The sequence below is a fragment of the Haliaeetus leucocephalus genome, unplaced genomic scaffold (genome assembly GCF_000737465.1).
Source record: "Haliaeetus leucocephalus isolate CR32 unplaced genomic scaffold, Haliaeetus_leucocephalus-4.0 Scaffold848, whole genome shotgun sequence".
In the NCBI taxonomy this organism is placed as follows: Eukaryota; Metazoa; Chordata; class Aves; order Accipitriformes; family Accipitridae; genus Haliaeetus; species Haliaeetus leucocephalus.
Genome location: NW_010973284.1, coordinates 10,442,848 through 10,464,606, shown reverse-complemented (window position 1 = coordinate 10,464,606; position 21,759 = coordinate 10,442,848). Strand labels below are relative to the sequence as shown.

The following is a 21,759-nucleotide window of genomic DNA, read 5'->3' as shown; positions in this document are numbered from 1 at the left end:
GCAACATGGCGGGTTTTTCTCCCCCAGCAGTGGCCGCCCTCCCATGCGGGCGGGCTGGCTTTTTGGCACCCTGCCTGCGCTCCCGCTCAGCCCCTTTCAACCCTGACAGTGGCCCTGCAACAAGCCGCTGCAGGTGCGAGTCAGGCCCCGGCACAACGTGGAGCCCAGGTGAGGCCGTGTCTCGGCACCCCGGCTCATGGCGGCAGGAGGCCAAGGTGCCACGAGGTGTGTACAGCCTCAGCTTTGCCGCACACTGCTTGCCAGGGGAAAGCCTGCGCAGGGCAGCTCCCGATGGCTCCTGGAGTCAGGGCCGTCTCCGAACAATGGGTGGAGAGCAGGAAACGCCGCATGGGAAACAGGATTCAGCTCCGCTGCCGCCGCCAGCCACGGCCCCTTGGCCCCTTTCCTTTCCCTGCTCCAGAGAGCCCTTCCCACAGCCGTCAGCCACGGAGCTGCACCGAGGGGACAGGAATGCTGCCACCCGGCCGGGCTGGGGCATGAGACCCTCTGCACGGTGGGCGAGGAGGGGGGGTTGGGACACCTCCCGGCTGGCCTGGGAGCTCAGCGTGGCTCGGGGAGCCCTGAGCACGCAGCCCTAGTCCTGGAAGGGTGGGCGCCTGTTCCCCAGGAGAGCTGCCGCCGGGCAGGGGACCTCAGTGGCCTCTTTGCCATCAAGTCCCGCTCCTGAGCAGCCGGGTGGCCACTGAGCAAGCGGGGACGGGGAACGTCTTCCTCGCTGTGCCCAGGCTATGCACCAGAGGAGGTGGTCCTGGCTGCCGTGGATGCTGAGCAGCAGGGTGGAAGCAAGATGGGGGGCAAGGGCAGGGAGCAGGGGTCCTGAGCTGCTGCTCATGTGGAGCCTCTAGGCAGCTGCAGCCTCCAGGTCTGACCCCCGTGACTGGGACATGCTGGGGATTTTCTGACCTCTGCCAGATTCAGGACACGCTCCAAGGACATGGGACTCCAGGTTTATCTTCTGCTTCTCCTCCCACGGCTGGCAGGTAAATCACCCCTTTCTCTTTGCCCCAGGGAGCAGCCCCTGCCCCAGGGAGGCTTGGTGGGAGTAGGCAGCTGTGGGAGCTCAGTGGCGCCATCGGAGCCGGGTTTGGAGGGAGAAAACATTCCTTTGTGATCAGCCATTTGGAGACCTCAGAGGGCAGCAGTGCCCTCCCCTGCCTGCCTCTCCCCAGCAAGGGGCTGGGGTGCAGGCAGCTTGTGGGAGGAGAGGGGCCCCGACACCCTCATCCTGCTGCACACTTGGCTTGTGATGGGGGGCTGAGCCCCTGGGGATCTCCAAAAGGAGAGTGGAAATGCCCGCTGTGTCATCCCGATGGGTTTGCACCTAACCTGGCTGTGCCCTGGCTGCGCCTTCTGGGCTGGGGGTGGCAAAAATGTCCTGGAAAGGGGGTGACATCTGGGTGACAGAGTGTGGCCCCGAGGCAGGGCTGGAATGGCCGTGCCCTTGCCCAGCCGTGACATGCCCTCGTGCTCCCCCACCCCAGGGGCCATCCTGGACATCACCCTGATCGCCAACGTGCAGAGCCTGTCCCACTCCAACTTCTTCCTCTCCTGTGTCATGGGGGAGCGCGACGTGAGCTATCTGCAGATCGAGCGGGAGAACAAGATCGTGATGACACACCCCAAGACGGGCTTCCAAAACTACCGCAACCGCAGCAACTATGTCCAGGCCAGGGGCTTCTCCATGGCTGACCTGGTGGGGATCCTCTACTGCCTGGGCCGCACCCCAACCGAGCAGGCCCAGGTGGTCTACGTGCACAACAGCCACAATGGTGAGTGGCTGGGGGGGCGGCGGGCAGCCCCCCGCCTGCCAGCTGGGTCCACATGGGAGCTACCTGCCCTGTGCTTCGCAATCCCGGCACCACCCAGCATGGTGGGGGGGACGGCGTCGACCCATGGGCTAAGTTTGGGGTCCGCCAGCACCGGTGGGGTGGAGAGGGGAGGGATGTTCAGCTGGAGGAGCGTGGCTGAGACCCATGGAGGTGTGCAGGGATGGGCAGCAGTGCGGGCAGCCGGCTGGGCTGGGAACGGTGCCTGGGAGCAGGGCAAGGTCCAGGAGGAAGTCGGGTGCCCTTGAAGGAGGCGGTGGGGTCTGGAAATCATTAACCAGGATGGGGGGCAGCCCATAGGAGCCATGCCAGCCTCATGCCCCTGCCACAGGCTCCTGGGGAGGAGGTAGTGCCGGGACTCATCTCCAGCAGCCTCCCTCGGGCACTTGGCAAGCACCATGCCGCAGCAGCACATCGCCGCTCCCGCAGTGGGGTCTTGCCGAGAAGCACTGCTAGGGCACACCACAGCCAAGGGCAGCGCTGGGCTCTTGTATCCTACTCCCATTTGGGGCCACATAAGCTGAAAGGGCGTCCCCGGGCTGGCCAGTGGCAGGGATATGACCCAGGGCAGCACTCTCCCACACTGCCCCCCCAACCTCCGCTTCCCCTGTGCTTGAGACTTTGCAAAACTATTAGGACTGAAATTTTCTGTGATAAGTGTTTGCCTCACAATGCTTTCTAGCTCTTTTTTAGAAAGTTTTGGCTAAAACCGTTGACCTTTTGCTGCGAATGGGGGGGGGGGGGGGGGGGGGAAAAGGTTCCCCGCCTGTGCTAAAACACAGGTTTAGCAAGCAGCTCTACTATCTCCAAGCTGGGGAACAGAGGCTGCTGGTGAGGTTCAAGCATCCCCCAAGGAGCAGGGACCAGCCGGTGTCCTTGGTCAGAGGCTCAACCCGAAAATGGCAGTGGTCCAATCGGAAATGGAGCTGGCCAGTCTGGGCAAGCACAGCGGCACAGAGGTGCCGAGGGAGAGAGGCAGAGGCACCGGGAGTCAGTGTGGGGGGCACAGCCGGTGGCGGGGGGTGAGGAGCACAGAGGGGGCTCTGCACCCCCAGATGTCCCTGTGTATAAGTCATGGAAGGAGGTGACAGCTCTGGGGCTCCATCAGTGTGATGGGGTGTCCCATGGTAGGGGGGCTGCCAGCCAGCCCCCCGCTTCTGGGTTGACATAGCCAGGTCAAAATAGTGCTGTGGAGGAGCTCGTTGGTGTCTGGGTCCAAGCCCATGTAGGAGTTACAAGTGCCAAAAAAGTGGCTCTTTTCCAAGCGCCAAACAAACTGCTGTTGCTCTGTTTAATTTAGAGAAGAAGTAAAAAAATAAAGGAAGAAGTAAGCAAAAAACCTACATCTTTGCATGGGGAGGGAGGGCTGTGTACAGAACCCACCAGGGAGGCTTGACGCATATCGTCTCTCCTGTTAAGCCCAAGAGTGCACCAAAGCAGGCCAGGGGAAAAAGCAGTGGGTGGAGAATGCTGTTAGAGGAAAGTTGGCATCTCCCAAAAGGTCATACATGAAGACAACCATAGGAAGGATGATAAACTTTGGAAGTTTTGCTGTAAAAACAAAGTAAAGCAGACCAAAGAGATCCTGAGGAGCAATTTCAGAAGGGTTTAAAATCTGGCAATAAACTATTTTTTACAATATCCAGAGCAGAAAGACACCCAGAAAAACGATTGCAGAAAACCAAAATGCTTTTATTTTGCATCCATGTGCATGACAGAGAAGTTGGGGAAACTTGCTGGGGGATCTGTCTAAAATGCCGGCACTGATAGCAAGACACAGGCGATAAATAGCCAAGCGGAGCAGTGTGGCGATGCCAGGCCAGGCTTGCCGTGAGCAGGGCTCTGCTGCTGCCTGTGGGGCATGAGTGGAGAGCGGGCGGCAAAGCTGCTCATGGGACACCAGCCTTTTCTAAAAGCTTTCTGGATAAGAAGTTACAGGCCTGTAAACCCAGATCAGAACCAGGCAAATTAGTAGAAACCGTAATGAAGAAGAGAATTGGTGGTTATGTTCTCCCTGAGAAAGAGGCAGCGTGAGTTTGCAGTGGGAGGGTCTCTGAGGACTCAGTTGACACTGTCTGCTTGGGTTCCTGGAAAAAATTGGGGAAAATTCCCTTTCAAAGGCTCTTTGGGAGCAATTCTGCACCCAGAGGGTGGCAGAGGAGGTCTTTGCCTGGGTAAATAACTGACTAAAAGAAAGGGAGCAAGAATAGGAGTTAATTTATGGTTCTTGTCACGTGGGGAAGTCTCCACCGGCACGGCACGGGGTCTCTGCGGGGACCTGTGCCACCGGTTGTGGTTACAGACAGCTGAACAAGCGGCTGTGCCGGCTGCTATCCCTGAGCGGCCTGGAGAGATGCGGGGATGGATGAGCTCGGGGAGGGCTGCAGAAACTGCTGGGTGGTGATGGAGTGACAGATAAAATTCAGTGTAGGTAAACACAAAGCACTGTGTTTGGGGCTCCCCGGGGGACATGTTGGGCCCTCACTCCAGTGAGTGAGATGGAGTGAGACAGGACAGGGGCCACATCTGTGTGCCCTTTACGAGGGACTGCAAAGTCCGTGGTAGAAAGATCCCAGCTAGAGGGGTAGGTGGGGAGGGGATTCTGGGGAATTACCAGGACACGCGACCTGCGGTGCTCTTCCACGGGTGTCTGCGGCATGTGCCGCTTCCTCCCGGCCTCGCCGGGGCAGGGCTCGGCGCTGGATGTGCCTTAGTTCCAACCCAGCGTGGCTGCTTTTAGTGTGTGAAGCTGGCGTGCTGGCGGGCTCTGAGTCGGCACCTGCCTGTGCCCTCTTTTGTGTCTGTCCTGGCACACCCAGGGCTTGGTTTCCCAGGCCTTAACATATTTATAGTCCCGTTTGTGCTCAAAGCTGAGCCCTGGCTGACTCATATTAATACCCTGAGCGTTCATTGCTGCTGCATGTCCCAACACCTGGGAAATCAGGAAAACAGACATGACAGGGCCAATGGTCCCGTGGGCTGGCGTGCAGCCCTCCACACGCCTGCTTCCCCTCGCTGCCCCTCCTCGCCTGCCCGTGCTGTCACTGCCTGCAGCCACTCTGCGCCTCCTGAGCCAGCAGCAAGCAGGGCACACCGTGCGGATTTGTCCCAGCTGTCACCTCCCCAGGCTGCTGCCACCGGCATCCCGCGCCGGGCTGGGGCTGGCGGGCTGGCCAGAAGACAGGGTGCCCCATCCCGCTCCTTGGTGTCTGCCGGCGGGGGCTGAAGGAGCTGGGATAGGAGCGCCTGTCCCCGCAGAGGCTCGAGGGGGTCCCAGCTCCCACACGGGGTGGATGGGGAGGCGTGTAACGATGTCCCAGCAGCAACATGTGGTGGGTGCTGGGCTGTGCCAGGGCCATGTTTTGGGGTGACTGGTCTGGGGGTGCCAGCGCTGCCCTTGGGTGTGAGTGCCCTGGGGGGCGACTGCTGCTCAGCCTGCTCCTCCTCCTCCTCCGCAGCCCACCTCTTCCCGGTGAAGGCCACACAGTCTGTGAACATTGCCGAACCAGCCACCTTCTCTGCCAGGGTCCTCAAGAGGAAGGAGACGGACGTTATGTGGAAAAGAAATGGCAAGTGGCCCCAAAAGCAGGCGTGGGGCTGGGGCTGCTCCCAGCTGGTGCCTGTCACCGGCCCCGGGGGCATGGGGGGACCCCGGGTCACCTTCTGCCCCGTTGCAGGCACCTACTACCAGACCACGGACCGGAGCGAGGTGCTGCGCGACCTCGTCACCCTGACACTCCCCAATGTCAGCGTGAGCGAAAATGGCGTCTACAGTGCCACATTCATGGGGGACAGCCCTCTGTGGAGTGCCTTCTACCGCCTGATCGTGAGAGGTGAGCGGGGCCCTGGCTCCCCGGGACGCGGGGACAAGTGGCCGTACCCTGCCCTCCGGCCTGGTGCCACCCTGCGCCCCCTCCTCTCTCTCCACAGCCTGCCCTGCGAAGAAATGGGGACCGTCCTGTGAGAAGGACTGTCCTGACTGTCTGAATGGCGGCGTCTGCCACGACCATGTTGGCGAGTGTGTCTGCCCTCCCGGGTTCATGGGCACTCGCTGCGAGCGAGGTAGGTGCCAGGCTGTCCAGTCCTGGGAGCTGTGCCCAGGACATGCATGGGGGCCTCGCTGCACTCCCAACCCCGGGCACTGTGGCCAGAAACTCCACGTGCATCCCCAGTGCCTCCCCACCCGCAGTGCCCCCTGTTTCTGGAGCAGGGCTGGACCATCCACCCTCTCAGCAGGACACGGCTCCTGTGCCTGCTTGGGGTGGTGATACAGGGTTTGGGGCACCTGAGCTGGCGCCGTGCTGTGCACAAACAGTGCATGGGTGAACAGCAGGTGAGGGCAGACCACGCTTTTTTTCCCAGCCTGCCGGGAAGGGCAGTTTGGCCGCAACTGCCAGGAGACGTGCCAGAGAGCCCAGGGCTGCAGGGGGCTGAGCTTCTGCCTGCCGGACCCCTACGGCTGCTCCTGCGCCTCGGGCTGGACTGGCTCCCGCTGCAGCCAAGGTATAGCAACTTGGGCATCCATCAGCTTCCCCATCCAGCCTGGGCTCCCTCCAGGGCCCAGCTCTGCTCTTCAGCAGCAGCAGCACCTGTGCAAGCTTCTCCCAGCCTGAGAGTCGGCGTGGGTTGAGCAGTGCCACTGACTGCACCAGCTGCCAACACTCTCCTGCACCACGGCCGGGGGTAGCAGTGATCTCTCCTCTTCCTGCAGCCTGTCCCCCAGGATACTATGGCCCCGACTGCGCCCTGGGGTGCGCCTGCCGAAATGGAGGCAGCTGTAACCGCTTCAGCGGCTGTGTCTGCCCGGCGGGCTGGCATGGGCAGCACTGTGAGAAGTCAGGTGAGGCTGGTGTGGGGCTGCGGTGGGTTCTGTCCCCCACCCTTAGGTGGGCTCTGGCTTCTTCCTCACCAGTGACTGGGGGGTCATCTACTGGCCTTGCCAGCTGGCTCAGCAGTCCCCCTTGCCTGCAGAAATAGCCCCCAACACTATGGAAACCGGGGCGCTGCAAGGGGACCATCTAGCCTGGCGCCCCAGGATTAGCCATGCTGAGAGCGTTGCTGAGCCCGGCACGTGGGGTGGGGATCAGGGCTGGACTGCAGCATCTGGCACTGGCCCCCTGGCACCACGGTCTGGCTGCAGCCGGGACCAGGGAAAGGTGCCAGCCCCTCTTGAGCCTGGGGAGGAGCGGGGCCAGCCCTAATGCCGATTTCTGCGGGCCAGACCGGTTCCCCCAGATCATCCAACTGGCCTCGGAGCTGGAGTTCAACCTGGGCTCAGAGCCCATCGTCAGCTGCGTGGCTACTGGCAACCCACTGCCCGCCAGCGACAGTGTGGAGCTGCGCAAGGCTGACGGCACTGTGCTCAAGGTACTGCCCTGTGCCTTGCCCCACTACCACCCCTGTGTTGCTGGCTCCCTCAAAAGCACTTGTCTCTCCGCCGGGCTGCTGGGCAGCTTCAGGCCAGTGTGGGGAGATAGGCAGCTGAGCCAGGGGGCTGATGGCACCCTCTGTGCCCACAGCTTATCAAAGCCATCATCGAGCCAGGGCAGATCACCTGCGAGTTTCAGGTGCAGCGCCTGACGAAGGCGGACACGGGGCTCTGGGAGTGCCGGGTCTCTACGACCGGGGGCCAGGACAGCCGGAAAGTCAAGGTCAATATCCGAGGTGAGGAGAGGGTTGTGGCATGAGCAGGACAAGCTGGGGTTGCTGGGGCAGGCTGACAGCATGGTGTGGCAATGCCAAACGCCCTGCACTGGACTGGGTGCCACCCATCGTGTGCTGCAGTGCCAGCAGACAGGTTTAGCTGGTGATAAAAGACTTCCCTGACAAAGCTGGAAGGAGCCAAGAGGTGGTGGATGTACCCACACTCTGCTCCTCGTTGCTCCCAGTCCCACTGGTGTCATTCCTTCTTCCCCCCTCTAAGTGCCACCAGCACCCCTGAGCCCTCCCCGGCTGCTGGCCAAGCAAAGCCGCCAGCTCGTGGTGTCACCCGTGGACTGCTTCTCTGGTGATGGACCCATCATCTCCATCAAGCTGCTCTACAAGCCCAAGGATGACACCTCAGCATGGTCATCCATTGTGGGTATGTGTCTGCCAGGGGGCAGAGGGCACAGGTAAGACCTGGGTGGGAGGGGATGGCTGCCCCAGCCAGTGGGTGTCTGGGTTGGGCAGAGGTCTCCATCCCGGGGCCCCAGTGGTAATGCTGAGGAGGATGCCAGTGGCCAGGCAGATTGTGGGTCATGGGCATGGCTTTGACATGTCCTCTTGGCCAACAGTCGACAACAGCGAGAACATCACCCTCATGAACCTCCGGCCGGTGACCGCCTACATCGTCAAGGTGCAGCTGAGCCGTCCAGGGGATGGTGGGGAGGGCAGCAAGGGGCCTGAGGCTGTCATGGTGACCGAGTGCCTTGGTGAGCCTCCATCTCCCTCACCCTGACCCTAACGCTGACCCTACCCCTAACGCTGCATGGCGCCAGGTCTGCAAAACCCCAGGGCTGATGCGCCGTGAGGTTTTGTTGCCTTTTTGTTCACAGAACCCACAGTCAAGCCTGTGATTGAAGGTTGGTCCATAGAGGAGAAAAACATCCTTCACGTCAACTGGAAATTGCCAAGTAACCACGAGCCGGCACACGGCTTCATCGTCCACCTCTTTGACTCCGCAAGGCGGCTGGTCTGTGAGAAAAACATCACATCCATCTCTGTGCTCTCTGCCCGCATTGGGGACCTGGAGTACAACAAGGAGTATGGGCTGGAGGTGCTGGTGTACCACTGCACCAGCCTGGGGCCCCCCTCCGACCTCTACAAGGTCATGATCAACAGCAAGGGTGGGTCCAGCAGAACACAGGGAATTATTACAGGGAATTACAATGATAAATCAGTTATAATTGTAACGGCGACCATCCCTAGGTCCTGTATCCCATCTCTGATAGAGCATGAACAGCTGCTTGGGGGAAAAATGGGTCCTCCTTTCCCTGCTAGACCCCGCAGCCTCCAGCACCAAGCAGCTGAGAAACATTCTAAGCTGAACATGACATTCAGGCCATCACAAGTGATGCTCGCAGACATATCTCTCCTCTGCATCCTTGCCGAAGCCCTGATGGACCTGTCTATACTTGCAGCTTGTAGCAACAAGTTCCTCGGTATAATTATACTTTGTGTGAAAAAAATATTTCCCTTTGGTTCACTTTAACCCCGCTGCCTGGTAATTTTGCTGGATGGTCACTAGGGCTTGGGGAGACCTGAAGTCCCTCCTGTGGGCACACGCACACATGCACGCAGCTCTCCACGTGGGTGGGAGACCATGGAGAGGTGGAGCATCAGCCGGACCAACCTTTCTGGCAGCCAAGGGGGAAGGAGTGCATGAGGCCTTCGGTGAGGCTCAGCACTGGCTGGCACATCTAGGGAGGGCTAGTGGGCGTCAGGCTTGGAGGATGTGAGGTTTTCTCCACTTCGAGCTTGTAAGAATTTGTGCGATTTGGTGATTTGGGGTTAGGGATGTCGGCAGGCTGGAGAAGGCTTAGAGGAGGCGGTGGGAACACTGTGTGAGGGAGGGTTGAAGAAATAAAATATCCCAAGGGCTAGTCTATACACAGACATCTACCTTGATGGTCCCTGAGGCTGGGAGCATTTGGGGGTACAGTCCTGCCCTACTGTTGTACCTGGAGAGCAGCTCCACCTCCTCCTGCACCTCCTCCAAGCAGGGGCCAGGGGTCCCTGGAGGTCCCTCAAACCTGGCACAGCTTTGGTTGCCATTGCCATCCATGGGGTCCGGTCCTCACAGCAGCGTTCAGGCCCTGCAGTGCCAGAAGCCCCATCCTGGGACTGACACTCTCCTCTCCTTGTCCCAGGGCCCTCCTCCCCACGGTTGCTCTCAGCAGAGTCCGTGTCCGACACCGCCGTCAGGCTCTCCTGGCAGGTCCCCGAGTACCCCAACGGGGGCATCACCAAGTACATCGTGGAGCTGCAGCAGGTGGGGGGCACCAGCGAGCCCCAGTGGATTGACACCGACAGCGGCGCCGAGACCACCAAGATCGTCGGGGGCCTCAACGCCAGCACCAGCTACCAGTTTCGCGTCCGTGCCAACTCCCATGTCCCAGGGGAATGGAGCCAGCCCGTGAAAGCCAAAACCCTGGGGGACGGTGAGAAGGGTGTCCCAGCAGACAGGGGGCTCGGCTCTGGAGGAGCTTGGGCTCAGCATCTGGGTCAGCAAAGAGTGACGGGGTGCTCATGTGACTTCAGAGAGTGGCTCTGAAGCAGCAGCCCAAGCCCAAAACACTTGTGGGTGTCTTCAGAAATCCTGCTCCGCCTAGTCCTGATGGGGCAGGGGTGGCATGGTGACAGCACGGCACCCACAGAGTGGCTCTGCCTTGGCCAGAGGGTGACACGGTGTGCGAGGGGCTAGAGGAGCAGGACAGAGCTGGCACGGGAGGAGCTGGTGGCTGGACCCAGAGCTGGTTGGAAGTCTAGAAACCAGCAGGTTCAGTGGCAGGGCCCGGTCAGTGACACCATCACCCCTGTGCCACCATGGCACCAGGAGCTTGGGATGTGGTTGTGGTATCTTCATGGGGTCGCAGGGTGCTGGGAGAGGGCTGCTGTCTTGGTGCTTAGCCACCCATGCAGCCTGGGCAGGGCTCAGCTGTGGACCATGACCCTCCATCCCTCCTTTTGGCAGGAGCGCTGAGCGTGCCGCCCAGCCTGGGCAGCCAGAGCACCGAGCAGGCGGGAATAGACCAGCAGCTGCTCTTGGCCATCGTTGGCTCTGTGTCCGTCACCTGCCTCACCATCCTCTTTGCCCTTCTGGCACTTTTCCTCATCAAGAAGAATTTTTTCCACCGGCGCCGCACCTTTACATACCAGTCTGGCTCGGTGAGTGCCGCCTGCCCTGCCAGGACCGTATCCCCAGCTCCCCACGTCCCAGCCCGATCCAGGTCACGCTCCGTAGCCTCCAGTCCGGACGCAGCCAGACCTCACTTCCACGCAGAGAGGGTGCGGAGCCCACCCTTGCCCATGATGCCTGCCCTGCCAGGACTGCCGTGCAGGCAGAGGGGTGCCCGGTGCCTCTAACCTCACCCGTTCCCATCTGCCAGGGGGAAGAGACCATCCTGCAGTTCAACTCGGGGACCCTGACCCTGACACGCCGGCCTAAGCCACAGCCTGAGCCCCTCAGCTACCCCATCCTGGAGTGGGAAGACATCAAGTTTGAGGACATGATCGGGGAGGGCAACTTTGGGCAGGTCATCAGGGCCATGATCAAAAAGGATGGCCTGAAAATGAATGCAGCCATCAAGATGCTGAAAGGTGAGTGTGGGGGGAGGCGGGAAGGGTGGGCTGGGGGATGCAGCTGCATCCTGGGCCATGCTCGGTTCTGAGGAGGGGCAGGAGCCATCAGTGGAGGAGCAGAGGAAGGGCCCTTGTTGTAGGACTGAGGTGTCCATCCCTTCTTTTCTTCCAGAGTTTGCTTCAGAGAACGACCATCGCGACTTTGCTGGGGAGCTGGAGGTGCTGTGCAAATTGGGCCATCACCCCAACATCATCAACTTGCTGGGTGCCTGCGAGAACAAGGGTGAGGGCTGTCCCCCTCTCCCCTCTCCCCAGCCCCACAGCTCCTGTCTGGCTGTGTATTCCTCTTTGCTGGGGAGAGCCCCATGAGCCCAACCTCCTCCTGCCCCCCAGGCTACCTGTACATCGCCATAGAGTATGCTCCCTATGGAAACCTCCTCGACTTCCTCCGCAAAAGCCGAGTCTTGGAGACAGACCCAGCCTTTGCCAAGGAGCACGGCACCGCCTCCACCCTCACCTCCCAGCAGCTCCTCCAGTTTGCTTCAGATGTGGCCAAGGGGATGCAGTACCTGAGTGAGAAGCAGGTACATCCCCAGCAAGCCTCTCAGAGCATCCTTCCCCTGGGGCCTGGGGACTCTCCATCAGGGCACAAGACCCCTGCGGCCAGCAGGAGGGAGCGTGTGGCTCCTGCTGACTGCTAGCCCCTTTCAGTTCATCCACAGAGACCTGGCAGCCAGGAATATCCTGGTGGGAGAAAACCTGGCCTCCAAGATTGCCGACTTTGGCCTTTCCAGAGGGGAGGAGGTCTATGTGAAGAAGACAATGGTGAGGCAGGAGCAAAGCATCTCCATGGGGCCTGCACCAATGCAGGACCCCTGCAATCAGTGGGAACAACCCACCATGCCGGGACTGGCTGTGTCACAGCTGCCTTCCGTCTGCGGGGCATCCCCCCTGCCCTGACAGTCATTCTCTGTTTCCCCAGGGCCGCTTGCCAGTTCGGTGGATGGCCATCGAGTCCCTGAACTACAGCGTGTACACCACCAAGAGCGACGTGTAAGTCCTGCAGGCAGGGGCACTAGGGCTGGGGCATGGCTGGGGCCACCTCCATCCCTCTCGGGGGTGGTCAGTGTGGCGATGCTTTTGCTCTGAGTGCTGCAATGGCAGGAGGTGATGCTGATGCATCATCCTGGGGAGCTGCCAGCTCAGCCCAAGACCTGGCTGCCTGCTGCACCCTGGGCTTTGCTCCATGCCCATCAGCAGGGCATGGCTGGGGACTCCATCACAGCCTCGTCTCCTGCCCTTTCAGGTGGTCATTCGGTGTCCTGCTCTGGGAGATCGTCAGCTTGGGTAAGGCTCTTCTGTGTCCCCTGCCTCCACGCGGGTCCCTGCAGGTCCTCCTGCAGCCCCAGAGGGGACAGCCCAGGGACCATCCCCGCTGCAGCCAGCTGTGTGTCTCTGGCCGCAGGGGGGACGCCGTACTGTGGGATGACATGTGCCGAGCTCTATGAGAAGCTGCCCCAGGGCTACCGCATGGAGAAGCCACGCAACTGTGACGATGAGGTGTAAGTGGGCAGAGCTCCTGCCCGGTTCCCCTCTGCACTCTGGCTGGGGGATAAGCTGGGGTCTCACACCCCAAACACCCTTCCTGGGCTTTTGTTTCCCACCTGCTTCCCCCCATCTCCCACGAACAGCTTTTCTGCCCCCTCTCCCCCCGTGTACGCTGAGCTGCCGGCTCTCTGCCCCCAGGTACGAGCTGATGCGGCAGTGCTGGCGCGACCGCCCCTACGAGCGCCCACCCTTCGCCCAGATCTCCATGCAGCTCATCCGCATGCTGGAGGCCAGGAAGGTGAGTGATGACGGCTCAGCCGGAGGGATGCCCACCTTGTGTGGGACTTATCCAAATGCTGGAGCATCCCTTGGGCTCGGTTGGGGGGGGACATCCAGCAGCAGCAGAACCTGTGTGACCCCATCATGTGGCAGGGGTAACCCCAGCATCACTTTTTGGGTGTGGGGAGCCCCATCGCCTCCCTCCAGGGCACAGCACCTGAGAGTGTGCCAGCAGGGACGAGAAGTAGATAGGGACACTGCCACGACTGGCTCCTGACTGGCGTTCCCCCACAGGCCTACGTGAACATGGCCCTGTTCGAGAACTTCACCTACGCGGGGATCGATGCCACCGCCGAGGAGGCATGAGGCTGCGCTGGCACCGTGCAGAGGGGCAACGCTGGCCCCAGCCTGCCGGGACAGTGCTGTGGGGACGAGAGGCTGCCTGTCCCCCTCCAGGGCCGAGTGGCCAGACGCCGGTGCCCCTTCCCAAGAGTGCCTTCCCTGCAGCAGGACTGTGCCATCCCCTCCCTGGCTGCCCCCCCAGCATGTACTGGCCATGCTGGCACATCGCTGACTATGGACACGGCCCCACGCTGCTGGGGGACATGCTGGGATGGCCCCCAAGGACAAGCAGCAGCAGAGTGCAGCAGAGCAGGCAGGAGAGGGGCTCTCTCAGGAGCTGGGGTGCTGCCACCTGAGCCCACGGACACAAATACCCAAGCTTTGGGGTGAGAGGGGAAGCAGCAAGCCGGCAGCTGCCTGCCCTGCAGCTCTCAGCGTGCTCTGGACCTGAAGCAGTGCCAGCGGGGCTGTGAGCATCACTGCCAGCGCGGGACAGGGCCACCCCAGAGGTGCAAACGGACAAGGGACAGTGTTGGCTGTGCACAGCCTCCAGCTCTGCAGTAACCTTTTGGAGGTGCCAGCCCTGCCTTACAGACAATAAACGTAGTGCAACAGGCAGCTGGGTCCAGAGGAAGGGAGGTGGGGACCCAGCTCTGCCTCCCTGACGGCATGGGGAACAGAATGGGGGCCTCGATGGTCTGCTGCTGTGGTGGGCACACCTCGGGATCCTGTCCCCATTGGGGTCCTTTGATGATCCCCAGGGATGCCCCAGTGCCCCCAGACAAGCCCCAAGTCTTATCATGCCATGGGGATGGGTTTTCTTAATATCCAACTGGAATCTGCCCCCTGCAATTTAAGACTTTGTCCTGTCCCTAAGGGATATGGAGAACAGACTGTCCTTCCTCCACGCAGCCACCTCTTGCATGCTTGAAAACTGTTCCTGCAGCTTCCCCTCAGTTGGCCGCTCCTCCAGGGATGGCCCCACTACTCTGGCCGCTCCCTGTGGGGCTGTGCAGCTCCGCACCCTTCCCACCCTGGCCAGCCGGCGCCCACCCAGCACTGTGCTGAGCCGTTGGGTAACTTCCCACGTCTTACACGGGGACCGTCATGTTTGACCAGCCTGCTTGAACACGTGCCATTGGGGTGATTTTCTTTCGCATGCCGGTCCCTCAGAGATTGTCTGGGCTTTGCGCTGACCCTCCCATGGGAGCTCCTGCTCCAGGCTGTGGTCCCTCATCCTGCACTGCTGCTGTTTGTTATGCTGACAGTGGGTGGGTTTCATCTCTGTTGGCCTCAGCCTGCTAAGCCCTAGGCGTACCATCCAGCTGCCCATCTAGCCATCTTCCACAGTCCGCGGAAAGCAAGGGCTGCTGCTCTGGAGCCCAGTATCCCAGCTGAAGGCAGGGGCATTTGCATTTGCCCTTCTGGGCAAGAGTCAATTTTCCCCAGAAGGTGTTTCAACTCTGTCAATACCATTTTGATTTCCCATTCTGGCCTCCAGTGCTCTTTGGTGTCAACTGCACCCGTTAGTAAGCAGCCTCTCTGCCCCATCACTCAGGTGTACAGTGAAACAGTGATTGGGACTGGCCTTTGCGGGCAGCCTGACGTGTGCCACCACCTCTGCACCTCCTCTGCTGCTGGCTGGGAATGGTGTCTGAGGCAGCATCATCAGACCTGCTCAAACTGAGGGTTTTCTGCTTTTTGCCTCCCTGATGGCAAAGCCCAGTAGCCAGATGGAGAAGGAAGTAGGACTGATTTGACAAAAATTGACTGTGACAAATTGGTGCTGGCTGTTCCCTTCTCCCCTCAGTGCCCCCACTGCTGTCCCTGGTGGCAGGGCAAAGAGAAGCCCACCCGCCCTTGGCACGGTGGGGACCTGTGTGCAAGTGGTTCCTCATGCCCTGGCTGGTTCTCCCCGGGCTGTGACGTGGTGCTGCGCCCCGGCGGGGTGGGACACCCCTCCTGGCTGCCTGCACCAAGCGGCGGTGGTAGATTGGCACGAGGCTGAGCATGCCTGCAGGACCCCAGCATGGTGGCCCTGCTCCTGCCCCAGCACACTAGCATCTGTGTGGGCCCTGCCAATGCTCCCTGTGCCTGCAGCTCTCCTCCCGGCACAGCCATGGGGATGGAACCTCTGGACCGTGCGGAGCAGACCCAGTGCGCACCAGTGCCAGGCGGCACAGGGTGGGATGAGGCCGGAGCAGCTGCCCCACGTCCCATGGTCCCACGTGCCTGCAGCCCCCAACAGCCTGCCCTGCCCGGCATAGGGGCCTCCCTGGTTCTTCAGGCGTTGTTTTTCTTCCTACCCCAGCCTCCCAGCATGCCGGTAGCCGCAAGGGCAGGACGTGCCGCCTATCTGATAGGAGCAGTCTCCCTTGGCGCTGCGGCTGGTGGCGGAGGGGCTGTGGCACGGTGGTTTCGGGCACGGGGAAGTGCCGGCAATGGGGCGGGGGGAACCTCCAGCCAGGCTTCCTGAGCTGCACAGCCACCACTTCCCAGATAAAGGTATTGCCTGGAGGAGCCGCAGTAGCTCCCAGGGTGCTGGGAGGGGCCCAGCGCAGCGCCCACGGCCCCAGCACATGGGTTGCAGGATGGCAGCCTACCTGCATCAGGGCTGGCTGCTCTCACTGCTCCCTGCTGTCCTGCTCAGCCTCCGCAGCCCTCCAGCAGCCCCTGAGCCGGTGACATCCCAAGGTAGGTCCTTGGGGCCATTTTCTCCCCCAAAGGATGGGCCAGAGAGGAGCTGGCATGCTGGGTGCGGGCAGCGAGCACCCCACGGCAGCCAGAATCTGCAGGGTTGGGGAGGGGGTGTCCCAGGAGGGTGTGCAGGGAGTGTTCAGGGTGGGCGATGGAATGCCCTTCTCACCCACGGGACACCCTGGGGTGCCCAGAGCAAAGCGACGTCCCTGCTCTCTGCAAGCAGGACCTGGCAGACCCCAGGCACCCCTTTGGGATGGCAGCCTGGGGCTCCCAGTCCCGCACGGGTAACAGAGGGGCTCCCTACTCATCCAAAGTTCTTGGAGTTACGACGATGAGGGTCTGAGCAAAATTCAAGCTAATGTCTGACAGCATGGCTCTGCACCACAGGTAATGCTGTGGCACTGCCAGGCTAATCCCAATGCTCCCGCATCAGCCTTGCCGTGATCTTACTGCCCTGCTAAGCATCCTCAGCTCAGCCAGTAGCTGGCCCCAGCCTGGCTTGCTGTGCCTGGCAGAGCCGCTTCCCAGCTTTCTCCTGTTTCAGGCTTCTGTACGCTTTCTTTGAGCCCCTCCTTAGTCCTTTTAACACTTTCTATAACACCATAAAAACCATTAACTGAACAAAATCCTGTTGATCTCCTGCCCGTGTCTCCAGCCCCACCCCAGGTCTCTGGCCTCGGCAGGCTCCAGAGCACATTTTGAGTCACCCCCATAGGGGCAGTGGGAGGAAGGTCAGGGTTGGGCTCATCCTCCCTCTGCCTGCAGCTTTTGTGACATTGCTGTGCTCTGAGCCCACTGCTGGCTTAAGCAAGCGCACTGCCCAAGCGTGGCTGATGTGGGCTGCAAAGCTGTGTGGCTGCTCTTCCTAGGAAATGGCCTGCACCCAGCAAAGATGCTCTGATAGCCCACAGGACCAGTGTGGCCTCCCACAGATGCCATGGGTCCCTGTGCTAACAAGCTGCTGGGACCTGGCCACCCCATCCCCTGTCGCTGGGAATTGGGGATGTCATGGAACCGGCATGAGGCCTAGGGTGGGGGAATGAGGTGCAAAATGGGAAGAGCAGGTTGGGTGGGTTGTGGTCTCTTGGGAGGGAACGTGGGCTGGGGGAGGAAGGCAACACAGGGCTGGAGGCTCAGGGCAAGGGAAGGGACAGGGAGAGCAGAGGGACACTGAAAAGGTGGCAAGTACATTTGGGGACTGTCACTTTTATTCTCTGCCCAGGGTGGGCTCAGCTGGCAGTGCAGGGGGTGCGTAGCAGAGAACGGATGCACTCGGCACATGGAGCAGGGCCAGGCACTGGCAGAGGGCTTGTTGTGGGGTCCTGCAGCTGGGGGCAGCCCCTGGGGAAGGAGGCACATCCCAGGAGGAGGAGGAGGAAGAGGAGGGCCGGAGGCAGGGCAGAGGCAGTGGGGGAGAAGGGAGTGCTGGAGCAATGCTGGGGGGCAGCAAGGCACCCCCCTGTGCTTTACACATCTGCATCTTGGGGCTGTCCACTTTTCCCTGACAACAGCAACAGACACGCATGTGCCAGCAAAGCTACTGGTGCTTGGGATGGAGATCCTGCAGGTCGTGATGCTCCAGTTCATCCCTGCATCAACAGGAAGGGCGGCTTGCTAAGTGGGGCAGAGAAATCCACAGCCCCCCCACCACTCCCCAGGCTGGGGTTTCAGCATCCCGCCCCTGCTCAGGACCACACGCCCCCACACCAGCCCTGAGGCTCTTTGCCTCTCCCCGGGACGCTGCTCCTCCTTATCTTGCTTCCGCGCACCTTCCGGCGTGAGCAGGGCAGGGGTGCTTCCCGCCGATCGCCGGGCCCCGAGCCCCCCTCCGACCGCAGGGCTATTTCGGGATGTTTGTTTGTCCCAAAGGACCCCACGTGCTGAGGAGGGTGGGGAGCAGTGGGGCTGGCCGGCAGGGAGCCCTGCTGCCAGCCAGGACCCCGGTGCGAGCCAGCAGCCAGCATGCGTGCCATGTCCCGCCCCACCGTGCCAAGCTGGTGGAGGGCACCTGTGGGATGTCCACGTCCGCAGCCATGCCCACGCTGCCCCAGGTGCCTGCAGACTGGCCTCAGGGCCGAGCCGGCCAGGGGGCATGGGGTGGGGGTACACAGGTGGGATGGGGACGGGTTTGTGCCCAGGGGCTCCTTCATGCCCACACTCCTCCCAGACGCTGCGCTGTTGGCGGGGGTGCCCGAGGACATCCTCTGCTTCTCCCGCTCCTTTGAGGACCTCACCTGCTTCTGGGATGAAGAGGAGGAGGAGGAGGCGGTGAGCAGGATGTGCCACTTCTACTACTGGTACAGCAGGTAGGAGGTGGTGGAGACAGCCCAACATCCCCCTTGCCTGCACAGAGAGCAGCAGAGGCAGGGTGCTGCAGCTCTCCGTACCATTGCTGTGGCTCCCAGCTGCAAGGAGATAGTGGAGAGCCCATAGGAGCTACACAGCAGCCACCACACACCCTGCGGCAGGGCTGGGAGCTTGGCTGTCCCTCAGTCCCACAGGGATGGTGCCCTGCAGCGGATGGGGGCGCAAGGAAGGAGCTGGTGACACCAAAGTCTCAGTGCCATGCCCCAGGTCCCCTCTCCTCCAGCCCAGCCCTGGGCAGGAGGCATGGGGTGCTGCAGGACCCCACTCTCCATTCCTCAGGGATGCGCCCACGGCATGTGCGGTGTCCACGTTGCGCCGTGGGGCTGGTGGGACGCGGCATGTCTGCGTCTTCCCCAGCCAGGACGTGCGGCTCTTCACCCAGCTCCACCTCTGCGTCCTGGACGCCATCACCAACCAGACCAAGTACTGGCGGGAGCTCAGCGTGGATGCAGTGGGTGAGTCCCTCCCACTGGGCAATACCCCTGTGACACCAGGACAGTCCCCAGACCTGGGTCCCCTGTCCTGCTTGCTGCAGGGGCTGGCAGCACCCTGCACACCAGGCACGGATGCAGTCCTGAGGGACCGCCAGGTGCCCCGCAGCAGGACCAGGGAGTGCCCAGATGGGGGCTGCTGCAGGAGGGCAAACGCCCCGGCATGTTCCCCGCAGGTCTCATCGCCCCCCCAGCAAACCTCACGGCCCGCTGGGCTGGGGCTGCAGGGCAGCTCTGCGTGTCATGGCAGCCACCACTTGCCGACTACGAGAACTTCTTCCTCTACGAGGTGCAGTGCTGCCCTGCCAGCTCCCCAGAGATGCCCTGCAGCACCGTGTTGGACCCCGGTGGGCAGCACCCTGGGGACCCTTCCAGCCAGCCAGCCATCAGCACCCACACCCCCATGGCTGGGGCAGCCACAGCCTCCCTGGGAGCGGGGCAGGTACATAGAGGGGCCAGGGATGGGCAGGGGGATTTGGGGGCTGCAGCTGCTCCCCAGCCTGGCCCCTCTCCTGCAGAGACTGGTCCAGGCCAACACCTGGGTGGTCCTTCGGGACCTGTGGCCAGGGGTGAGGTACCACATCCAGGTACGCAGCAAGCCTGACGGCACTTCCATGGACGGCGTCTGGGGGCCCTGGTCGCGGGCAGTGGCTGCAGAGACACCCCGCTCCTCTGGTGAGCGGCCATCCCCACCACTGGGGTGCTGGGAGGCACCCACACCTGGGGCTGCGAGGGGTGGGGGTCCTGGGGTAGGTCAGGTGCAGCACTCAGGTTTTGGGGGCCAAGGCGAAGCAGCTCCCTCCCTGCCCTGGCTCTTGCCTGCCCAGGAGACATCGGGCTGAGCTGCAGCACCCCTGACCTGCAGCACGTGCGCTGTGAGTGGAGCTGGGACCCTGGAGAGCCCCACAGCTCCCACCAGCTCTTCTACCGTCCGCCTCCAAGCGGGGCCAGCACAAGGTAAGGGGCATGGCAGGGATGTGGTGCTCAGGCAGAGAGGCGGCACATCCCAGGGACCATGGGCTCTGCTCAGTGTCCCACATCCCACCCTGTGCCCTGCCCTGCCCTACCACCATCGACCTCGCACCTCCCCACCACCACTCTGGGCCACACTGCACCTCCAACTACAGGCAGCGTTGGCTTTCCTGGGCAAGTGCAGGAGGAGTGAGGCAGCACTGGCTGCGGGGACAGGGCGGCCCCAGAGCAGGGCTGGCAGCAGGCAAGGGGAGCAGGGCGGCCACAGTGGGGCTGACTGGTTCCCCGCTCCTCGCGCAGGGAAGACGCGTGGCAGTGGTGCGAGGAGGTGAGCGTGGGGGTGCAAGGCACCCACGCCTGCACCTTCCAGCCCAGGGCTGGCAGCGCTATCTCCGTCCTGGTGAATGTCACCCGGCCCCACGCGCTGCCCACGCTCAGCTACTTTAAGGAGCCCTTCTGGCTGCACCAGGCCGGTGAGTCCCAGCGCCACTGTGGCCCTTGCCCTTGCCCATGCCTGCCTGGCGGGGGATGCAGCGTCCTATGTCCCATTCCATGCAACACGTCCCCGTCACCAACAGTGCTCACAGACGCCCCGCAGCTTGTGCAGGCAACGGTGTCACAGGGCCAGCTGAGCCTGCAGTGGCTGCCACCCCTGGAGGTGCTGGCAGAGCAGCTGGACTACCAGGTCCGCTATGCCATGGAGGAGAGCCATGACTGGAAGGTAAGGCACAGCCAGGGCTCCTCCAAGCAGCCCTGCCCACCTCTGCTGCCAGCACATGGCCCACATGGGGTCACGCAGGAGGGACCCGCACCCCACTGCTTGGCCACCACGCAGCAGCCGTCATCTCCAGCTCAGCTTGGCTCTGCCCCGCAGGTCCTACAGGTCCCGCGGGCAGCCAGGAAAGAAGTCCTGGACCTACGGCCAGGCGCCCGCTACCATGCCCAGGTGCGGGCCCAGCCCAGCGGGCCGTGGTACCAGGGCAGCTGGAGCGCCTGGTCCAAACCTGTCGTGGTCGACGCCACGGCCAGTGCGGGTAAGGGACAGGGCAGGAGTGGAGGCTGCAGCCAGAGGAGCCACATGGCCGAGGGCAGGAGACCGGGAGTGCTGGAAATGGGATGGGGAGGACCGAGCGACAGGGCCGCGGAGGGCTCAGTGGTGGGGGCTCAGGGCAGGGCTACAGTCCCAGCGTTCCTCCTCCGACGCAGGCTGGATCATCCCGAGCGTTACGGTGGTGCCGCTGGTCTTCACAGGAGTGCTCCTGGGGCTGCGGTGCACCTTCCCTTCCCTCTACAGGTAAGGGCTGTGCCTGGGACAGGCGGGGGGCGGGGGTCCAGCACCAGGCCTGGGCACCCTGCCCCGGGGGCGTCAGGGCACCCCCGACCGGGGTTTGCCTTCGACACCCCCTTCCCCGCACCCAGCAACGTGAAGCAGAAGCTCTGGCCCCCCGTCCCCGACCTGCACCGCACGCTGGGCACCTTCCTCCACGAAAGCAGCAAGCACGGCCAGGTGAGGGGGCCGGGGCAGGGCCCGCCGCGGCTGAGCCCCCCCGGGGGCAGCTCGAAGGGCGGCCCCCACCGCGCCCCCTCTGTGTGTCCCCAGGCCAACACCTTCTACAAGCAGCCGCCGGAGGAGGCCGTCCTGCCCTGCCTGCTGGAGGTGCTGCCCGGCCCGCGGGGGGAGCCGGGCGCGCCGCCGCCGCCTCCGCCGGAGCACGCCGCCGGCCGCCTGCCCGGCACCGACATCGCCAACCAGTCCTACCTGCTCATGAGCGGCTGGGAGCCGCGCGGGCCGCCCTGAGCCGCGCTCCCGGCCCCGGCATAAAATGAGACGAGCAAACACCCGGCCTCCTCTCTCCTTCGCGGCGCCCCGAACCCGGCCCCGGCCCCGAACACGGATCCCTGGGCCCGCGGAGCGGCGCGGCCCCCGCGTG

General features: G+C 62.5%; 2 protein-coding genes across 3 annotated transcripts; both read left to right on the top strand.

Moving 5' to 3' along the window:
* The first annotated feature begins 932 nt into the window (after positions 1–932).
* TIE1 (tyrosine kinase with immunoglobulin-like and EGF-like domains 1) lies at positions 933–13,322 on the top strand. Its single transcript, XM_010582523.1, has 23 exons — positions 933–1,001; positions 1,503–1,790; positions 5,306–5,416; positions 5,525–5,680; positions 5,778–5,909; positions 6,210–6,350; positions 6,559–6,687; positions 7,069–7,214; positions 7,367–7,511; positions 7,771–7,929; positions 8,123–8,260; positions 8,384–8,674; positions 9,698–9,988; positions 10,522–10,715; positions 10,937–11,147; positions 11,302–11,412; positions 11,523–11,713; positions 11,841–11,954; positions 12,112–12,182; positions 12,436–12,476; positions 12,595–12,691; positions 12,876–12,975; positions 13,251–13,322. Exons 1-23 carry the CDS (start codon positions 956–958, stop codon positions 13,320–13,322), a joined length of 3,375 nt encoding a protein of 1,124 aa, XP_010580825.1. The 5' UTR covers positions 933–955.
* Positions 13,323–15,740: 2,418 nt separating this feature from the next.
* Positions 15,741–21,695, top strand: MPL (MPL proto-oncogene, thrombopoietin receptor). Of its 2 annotated transcripts, none has more exons than XM_010582522.1 (12): positions 15,741–15,992; positions 18,166–18,304; positions 18,723–18,820; positions 19,033–19,298; positions 19,375–19,531; positions 19,684–19,813; positions 20,129–20,301; positions 20,407–20,549; positions 20,703–20,862; positions 21,035–21,122; positions 21,248–21,335; positions 21,429–21,695. In XM_010582522.1, exons 1-12 carry the CDS (start codon positions 15,878–15,880, stop codon positions 21,624–21,626), a joined length of 1,755 nt encoding a protein of 584 aa, XP_010580824.1. In that variant the 5' UTR covers positions 15,741–15,877; the 3' UTR covers positions 21,627–21,695. The 2 variants fall into 2 exon arrangements, with proteins under 2 accessions (XP_010580824.1, XP_010580823.1); XM_010582521.1 differs by having other exon boundaries at positions 15,743–15,992; positions 18,645–18,820.
* The last annotated feature ends 64 nt before the right edge of the window (positions 21,696–21,759 follow it).

Excerpts from the sequence above, each read along its gene's own strand:
- TIE1 (XM_010582523.1), top strand. The coding sequence starts at position 956 with ATGGGACTCCAGGTTTATCTTCTGCTTCTCCTCCCACGGCTGGCAG. Across the intron at positions 1,791-5,305 it reads CGTGCACAACAGCCACAATG|CCCACCTCTTCCCGGTGAAG; the intron begins GTGAGTGGCTGG and ends CCTCCTCCGCAG. Across the intron at positions 12,692-12,875 it reads CGCAACTGTGACGATGAGGT|GTACGAGCTGATGCGGCAGT; the intron begins GTAAGTGGGCAG and ends CTCTGCCCCCAG.
- MPL (XM_010582521.1), top strand. The coding sequence starts at position 15,878 with ATGGGTTGCAGGATGGCAGCCTACCTGCATCAGGGCTGGCTGCTCTCA. Across the intron at positions 19,814-20,128 it reads CCAAGCGGGGCCAGCACAAG|GGAAGACGCGTGGCAGTGGT; the intron begins GTAAGGGGCATG and ends CTCCTCGCGCAG. Across the intron at positions 21,336-21,428 it reads AAAGCAGCAAGCACGGCCAG|GCCAACACCTTCTACAAGCA; the intron begins GTGAGGGGGCCG and ends GTGTGTCCCCAG.